At 30.9% G+C, this 8,512-nt stretch overlaps 1 protein-coding gene across 1 annotated transcript; it reads right to left on the bottom strand.

The window, feature by feature from the left end:
- Positions 1 to 1,698: 1,698 nt before the first annotated feature.
- On the bottom strand, positions 1,699 to 2,911 carry LOC102593528 (probable pectate lyase 12). Its single transcript, XM_015314490.1, has 2 exons — positions 2,476 to 2,911; positions 1,699 to 2,395 (listed from the first exon to the last, which is right to left on the bottom strand). The coding sequence occupies exons 1-2, from the start codon at positions 2,682 to 2,684 to the stop codon at positions 1,699 to 1,701; spliced, it is 906 nt and encodes a 301-aa protein (XP_015169976.1). The 5' UTR covers positions 2,685 to 2,911.
- Positions 2,912 to 8,512: the final 5,601 nt, after the last annotated feature.

Below are 8,512 nucleotides of genomic sequence, written 5' to 3'. Positions count from 1 at the left end.
AAAAAAAAAAAAAGGTCATTTGGGGATGGGGTGTGGGAGGGAGGTGTAGAGCAGGTTGGGTGGATTGTTGAGGGGGGAGGAGAAACAACCAACATGAAATATCACTTACACCTTGTTTGGATGGTTGTTACCCATTGTATTGTATTGTTAGTTTAACTACAATGTTTGTTTTGATTGTTACTTAAATTATATTGTATCGTATCGTTTATTCATTGTTAGATAACAATGAAAGGACTCATTTAATGTAACGACCGCTTTGATGTGATTGCGTCGTTATTTTAATATTTTCTTCTCATTTTGTCTTTAATTATTTAATATTTCTATTTATCATTACCTTACCTTTTTCATAATAACTCTATTCCGTACATTATTTTTCTTGTAGATTTATCATCAAAATTCTGAATATGTGACATTATGTAACGATGGAGAACGATACTATCTATTTGAACACTCTATTCATTAGAAGGATACAGTAGAATACAATACAACAAAATATAATACAATATGATACATTATGAAACAATAAGTAATAGCCAACCAAACAGAGTGTAATACAATTTTATCTTTTTTACTTTCAACGAAAAAGTCATTTTCCAAAACTTATTTTAGTAAAGAAATATTTTTCATAGCATTTTGATTCACATAATATGTGCTTTTCAATGTCTTTCAATTATTGATTCTTGGGGTCCCAGAGTCATGAATTCTCACATCAATACGACTAGGAGTTTCCATTGTCGCAAGTCCAGATCGTGTGCATTTGATTTGCTTGGCGTTTACCTTATATTTTTTAGCTCACTTGAAAACGATAACCATTAATCATGATTTGGTTATCATTGACTAGTAAAAAGAATTTTAGCCCTATTCTACTCGTTGTATTTCTTTCATTTATTAGAACAAAAAAAATATGTACTTTCTTTGTAGGAGTGTTTACGATTCGATTTGGATTGACTATTTGTCAAAATCATAACCAAATTAATTTAATTTGTTTTTGAATATTAAAATCAAATCAAATATACATCCATTGGTTTGATTGTTATCAATTTTGATTCAATTATTTAATTGTTAACCATACACGAAAATAAATGGAATGATTGTTTTTTTTTTAAAAAAGTTGTCTTCGTGTCATTTTGGATCTTATAATTCTTATACCAGAACTCAAGTTATGTTTAATTTCCCGCTTATATTGTTAGCTAATCCAATATACTAAACAACATAAACTTGGGGGTCATTTGGTAGATGGATATGAAACAAGTTGTTCATGTATTAATTTTTGTATACGACATTTGATAGGTAGATAGGAAATAAGTCATTCATGTATAAAAATAATACGATATTTGGTTGACAACTTAGAATCCGCATAACTAATAATATATGTATAAGTTATGAGGAAATATGTGTATTATTTTATGTGGGATAGAATGAAGGTGTAATAACTAATACATGTATAACTATTACACGTATAATTAATACCTACAAAAAATAATTCATAGATTCACTCATAACTAATCCATTTATTATTAATACTTGCATTACTCTAACCATCTACCAAAAGACCCCTTACTGAATAATGCATAAGCTATTGATATTGTTGCACAAATAAAAGACGCATCATACCTTACATTTTAAAATTAGTTGCTTCATATATAAGTTATGAGGAAATCTATATATTAATTTTTCAATGAAACAAAATATATTTTTTTATAGAAAATTTGTTAAATAATCATCATGTCCCAAGAGCATAACATCATCATGATGACTAAAATAGTTATTCGATATGGTAATAGCAGTAGACCCCATGATCGCATCAATCAAGCCGTCGGTACAATGAGATAATGCACAGTGATCAATCCAGATATTATGAGATCCAAAGATGGATATACCATCACCATCCGATTTGCCTCTCCACCCAACATGCGTAGGGCTCGACCGTATGTTAGTATTACCCGAAGGGACACAATTGTAAATATGAACATTATGTATAATCACATTGCTCACATACTGTAATGTAATACACCCATTGCCGGTGATGTGAACATTTGCTCCCCGTCCGTCGATGGTCTTGTAGTTGTTGATAATAAGCTCATGCTTTAGCTTTATGACCATGTCTGCTGCAAACACGATCCAAAGAGGTTCCTCTTGAACAACGGCGTGACGGAGAGTGCCCGGAGTTGGGTTGACGGTGTCTCTGTCTGAGGAGTCTCTGACTACGTAGATCTGACCTCCTTTCCCACCCATTGCACCCTGACCGAAACCAATGGAGCAGTCTGCTAGCCTTTGCCGGTCTTTGGCCCAGTTTGGGTCGCATTGCCAGCAATCGTCTATTGGGTTTCCTGTACTCTGACATTTGTTATCTCTTACAGTTGTCTGGAGTAGTAATCTGGACTCATTGACTTTCCTGTAACAGAAACAAGCGATGGATGCATAAACATGAAATTAAGTGGGAATTTAAGAGAAATAATGCAGATATTTAGTTACCTTTGTAGTTGGTGAACAACAGATTCAGGATAAGGGTGTTGGTTAGGAAGGGTAAGATTGAGTTGGGCATTAACTAGATGTGAGAAGGAGACAATGAGGTAGATAAATAAGAGAATGGCTGTGGCAGGAGGCATCCTCAGCTTCATCCTTGCCCTGTAAAACAAACTCTGGGAGGACATATCTAGTTCTTTGAAATGCTTGCTGCACATTCTGTGAAAATGTATAGAATACTACAATAATAATAATAATAATGGAGTAGTGTCAGTAATTAGGGTTTTGGACATACTCTATATTGGGGGTGATGACTGTGATGTTCATACTATATTGAAGGATGGAGGAGAGAGCACTTTTCTTTAGTAGCTCCCTCACTCTCTATTTAGGGGTCTTCAAACAAAATGGATGTGTCCAATCAAATTTTTAAAAAGAAAAACAAATTACTTGTGATATGGTTTAATTTGATTTTATGTTTAATTTAGTACTATAATGTAACCACTTATCACACCAGTGAGGAGGTGCGAGATGTTAATAATAGAGGGTATGAGGAGATGCAGTATAAGCCGAAAGAGTATTGAGCAGAGGTGATAAAACATGATATGATATTACACATGATCTTAAATAGAAGGGTGTGAAGGATATGTATAAGGGCAGAATGTTAGAAAGTAGTGTAGTATTGTCTTGCTTATAGTAGTTGGTGTTTGTCATTATACTAGTGGTATTATTATTGATTAGTGTCTTTTGATTATCACACTATTGTATTATTTATTTTTTCCTTTTTTGGATAGACTTTGCACTACCTGTGTTACCCTATATTTTCTTCACTATCTTTGTTGTAGATGGATTTACTATCGAGGCTTTTTCGGAATAACCTCTCTGCATGCACGAGGTAGTGGTAAGATTAACATACATTTTATCTTCTCCAATCCTCACTTATAAAATTTCACTAGATATGTTATAAAATTTTACTACAATATAAAAAAAATACTTCGAAACACTTGTTATATATTTTGTGTTGCAGAGACCTTACAAAAGAATTAAAAATAAAAATAAAAGAAACCAAACCGAGGGAAAATGAGATAAAAATCCAACTTTTATTGGTTTAATTTTATCTTATTTAAATAATTTAAAAATTAATCTGGTTTAATAAAAGTCAAGGTTAAGGGCATTTTGGTACTTCAGTTTGTGCACTACTCTGTGGACATATAAAAAAGTGTTTAAAATATGAAGAAGTAAACATTTATACAAAAATATATATATATATATATATATATATATTATAATTTTAAAGAAGGAAATAATGTTGATAATGTAAGGATAAAATAAACATTTAATAAACTTAAAATTGCTATTATTCAAAATTGAGGAAGAATTTGATTTTTAAAGCACACTTAAAAGTCTAATAATTTAACCCAAAAATATTATTTCCAAAACACTTGTAGAATTTAGCACACATTTTGTGTTTCAATTATTGGTCCTTAAGGTCCATGAGTCATTAATTCTCAAATCAATACGACTAGGAGTTTCTAGATTTTTATAAGTAGAGATCGTGTGCATTTTATTTGCTTGGCAAATACCTATTGTTTTTTAGCTCAATTTTGAAAACGATATATAACCACAAATCATGATTAGGTTCTCATTGACCAATAAAATGAAATTTAGCCTCGACTATAGTCGATGTGTTTCTTTCATTAATTAGGACAAAAAAGAATCTAAGCAAAAAGCATTTACATATATTTCATTATTTCAATATTGTGATTGTTTAGCTCGATTAATTATCTTTTTATTTATTAAGGAGACACTTAAGAGAAAATACTAATTAAAGAAAGATTAATATTTTAAATGTTTTAAGAATAATAAATAAGATATAATAGTCAAAATATATAATTTTTTAAAGAGCGTTTAAATAAAAAATATGACAAGTAATATGATTCGAAAATAGAAAACTCTAATCTAGCAGTCAAAGTGTGATATGCCCCTAATGAGTAAGAATCATAGGAGATCATAGCTAGAATTCCAATAGACAAAAAATGTTATGTGATTTTTTATTTGCTTATGTTTGGTGGGATGATTACGAAAAAACCGATTTTGCATGTCATTTATAAAAGAAGAAAAATAATTTTATGATCTTTTGTTTACGAGAGAAGTTCATTTTTATACATAACTAATTTGAAAGGGGCATTTTTTTTTTAAAAAAAATCCTTATCTAAGTAATCAGAGGCGGAGCCAGGACTAAGAGTGTGGGGGTTCAAATTCTTTTTAAAAAAAGATAAGAGAAGGGGTTCAAACCCATAACTCTAATGTGAAAAGTATTTCCACGTCTTTTCCTTTACCACTGAACTGTCAATCAATTTTGTTACATGTTCTCAAGTTAATATACATATATATTTATTCAATTTTCTAGTGCAAATATAGGATCTACAGAAAAGCTATTGAATTCATCTGAATCGACGAACCCTCACCTAGCTCTGCCTCTATAAGTAATCAAGAAACCTTGATTCCTTGATAATTACTAAATGTTTATCGTGGTGGAAAACACAAATACTTAATAAAATAATTAAGGTGAAGCGAGTGTGGAGCGAACACACCATTATTATTAAAAGGAAAAGGAGAAAATTCATGACATCGATGAAGCATAAAAAATAGCTCTTGGTTTAGACAAAATAGTTGATTTTAGATAACTTTAGGGAACCCCACGTGAGAAGAAATATGGACTGGACTTCACTAAGCTAAAAGGTATGATAAAAGGAATAGTTGTAGGGATGCATTCACGTTAGTTGCACAAGGGGCTATTTTGCTTTAATTGTTGAAATAATGAACTCTCATGACCCGCACATAACATTCTTTTCCTATATAATTCTTCTCCCATTTCAATTTATTTAATCTACTTTTTCTGTTATTTGGTTTCAAACAGAATATCATAACAGTTTCGTAATTTCAATTTTTCATATAACATATTTAAGATCACTGAAAAATATTTGATATATGTGACATATCTTTAATTTTAGACCACGAAATTTTTAAAAGAAATTCAAATAAGTTGAAATGAATGAAATATAGCTAGAATTTTGCTAACCTAATATGGGGCCCTTAAGCCACTTGCCTCACCTTTTTTTTTTTTTTTGCATCAATGCCTTTTCCTTGCTTATCTATAGCTCTCTTGCCTTAATACTCTTCCTCTTTTCTAGATTTTCCTTCTTTCTTTTTGAGAAAGGTAGTAGGTTAGCAAGGCTTTCTTTTGGTTTCACTTAAATGCCCTTAGTAGTACATTAAAACATCAAAACTAAGGGTCATTATTGTCTTTTAACAAAAGCAAAAACCAGTTCCCCTTTTCATTCTCATCAAGAAATGGTGAAACTAAAACAAATGTTGGAAGAACAATTTAACCCAAATGTTGGGAGGATGAATGATATACATATATATATACTCAGCCAGAAATTAAATGTGTAACTCTCAATCCATTGATTGATGGGTCCAACAACACTAAACATAATAATCCTCAAAGATTCATCTCTATATGTTGTTGTTTTCCACCTTTAACTTTTTCCACACTCTTCTTTCTTTGAACAAGAGAAAAAGACATCAATTTTGAACTTGACAACTAATTGTATCTTTATTTGCTTTTCTTTCTCTTGACAAACAACATTACATCCAATTTAATTTGAAAAGAATAAAATATACGCAGAGTTCATCTTTTGTGAAGATAGAAAGACTATTTACGGCTAGCTTTTCTCTCTCTTGGGATGTATATGGTTAAATCTCAACTTGTGTTACTGCTTCTTTATTTTTTCAATATGTGATGTGACGCAAATCGATGACTTATCTCTAATCATGGTTGCTAACAAGGGTTATGGCAGTTAACCCTTATAGTAAAGTGTTCCTTTATATTAAAGAATTAATCAAACAAACAGTGTTTACAGGATCAAGTCTGAAAGTGACCTAGCCAAAATGAAATAGGAAACAAACTAAAACAAAATCAAATATATAGAGATACAAACATAAAGCAAAAAGGGCTGATTAGATCGAAAACCAGAAGATGAAGTTATTGAACGCGGCACAGAGGCGTATCCAGGATTTTGAGATGACATTTAGGTTTTTACTACTGAAAAACTGCTAAAATTTTAAATAATAGGTCCAAAATTAATTTTTTTTATATATATATTTGAATTGATTTAAATGTCAAAAGTGTTATCAATGACCACTTAGAGAAGTGTTATCTAATTTTAGAAAGAAAAATAAAATAAGATAAATATAAAATTTAAATTTCTTACCTCACGTAGAGAGGTGCACGCAGTCATTATCGCATTATGTGAGTGTGGGTTCACACATCTATATTTTAATATTTTAAAAAATATATAACTCTACTATATATGATTCCGGGAGGGGAGCATGAGTTCACGTGAACCCGGTGACCCTCCTTGAATCTATGTCACCGTGAAGAAAAAAGATTAAGAATTTTTGTCTTATCTATCTATATATTCTATACTAACTTCAAAACATAAACTCCCTAACTTGAATGTTAAATCACTATAATACTCATAACTTAAAACACTCAATTTAGTATATCTTCTATTTTATATTTTTATTTATTCATTTTATATATTATTAAAAGAATACATTTTTTTCACATGAAGGGTTGTATATTTTATGATAAGGTGTGACTATTTCAAAGTGTTGTGATTTTTTTGATTAGTTGTGACTTTTCTAAATGGTTGTGACTTTTCTAAATAGTTATGACTTTTCCAACGAATTATCACTTTCCTAAAAGGTTCTGACTTATCTAATAAAACACAATAAACACATGTTCATACTACCATTTAATGGTTATAAATAGAGGGGTTTCCTCTAATTTTTAAACTAAAAATTTCCTAAGTTTTCTACGCTTCTTCTTCAAAGAAAACCACAAGTGTGATTTGCACTCATTACGTGAGTTAAAATTTTAATGAAAAATAAGATGTCACACAAATTAGGTTTGGTGAACAAATTTTACCAATCATAATATCTAAGCACACTAGGTTGTAAGCATTGTAACAAATATTAGAATTGTGCAGATGATGAAGTTTTATATAATTTCATGTATTCGAAAGTTGTTAAGTTTGTTTTGTCTCAAATTTTCGGTATGTTTTTCAAGAGAATACTAATAATTTCTTTTCCATATTGTAGTCTTTACATAATTAATGAACTAGTTATAACATCAACACTTTTATTTGCAAATTCTTTTATTTTACGGACATGACCTACGACTCGTAGATCATTGCACGACCCGTCTTGACAAGTCTTTGTCAAATGTACTGGACTAAATATCTTTGAATATTTCTATGGCTTAGCCCTACGACTCGTACTATGCTTCCGTCGTCCCATACTTAGCCAAAATCAAACTCCAATTTCTTTACCCTCTTCTATGGGTCACTCTTACGACTCGCAAAGTGGACTATGGCTCGTAGAGGGGATCCGTAAATCTCAAAAATCTCTGTTGCCCCACTGTATCTTTCAACTTATATTGTCAATACTCATTTTCGTGCACACAGAGACAAAAATACATCAAACCTACTAACAAATGATTATGACACATGAAAAACTCCAAGTTTAAAGTATTATAAGTACCGTAAATACGCGGTACGTCAATATCCTCAATTTAAAATTGTTGTTTGTTCTTAATCGACACTACTAACACAAAAATGACACAACACAAATGTAAACCTAAAATTCAAGCAATCACATGACCTTTTCTCAACAATCCATAATCCTTTGTCTCAATCAAGTAGAGTGAAATCATTAAGTTCAAAACAAGCCAACACATGCAGATCAATTCATGACATAGACATACCAATGGATACATTCAAATACACTGATAACAATCATCAAGATATCAACATTTCGACAATGTAACTTGTGCCCTCACCGAAAAGAAGACTCATTTTACACAAAGAGGAATATATATTTCAAGTTCAGAGACTCAGTGTACACTCACTCTCAAAATTGAATTCAGTACAGTACATGCACAATACCACAAACTTGCCTTATACCCAATACTTTGAATCTC

The sequence above is a fragment of the Solanum tuberosum genome, unplaced genomic scaffold (assembly GCF_000226075.1).
Source record: "Solanum tuberosum cultivar DM 1-3 516 R44 unplaced genomic scaffold, SolTub_3.0 scf00289, whole genome shotgun sequence".
Taxonomy (NCBI): domain Eukaryota; kingdom Viridiplantae; phylum Streptophyta; class Magnoliopsida; order Solanales; family Solanaceae; genus Solanum; species Solanum tuberosum.
Note: the sequence above shows the minus strand (reverse complement) of the source record. Positions and strands in the feature narration are given on the sequence as shown.

Coding starts and splice junctions, on each gene's coding strand:
- LOC102593528 (XM_015314490.1), bottom strand. CDS start 2,684: ATGTGCAGCAAGCATTTCAAAGAACTAGATATGTCCTCCCAGAGTTTG. Junction 2,396..2,475: donor GTTGTTCACCAACTACAAAG/GTAACTAAATAT, acceptor TTTCTGTTACAG/GAAAGTCAATGAGTCCAGAT.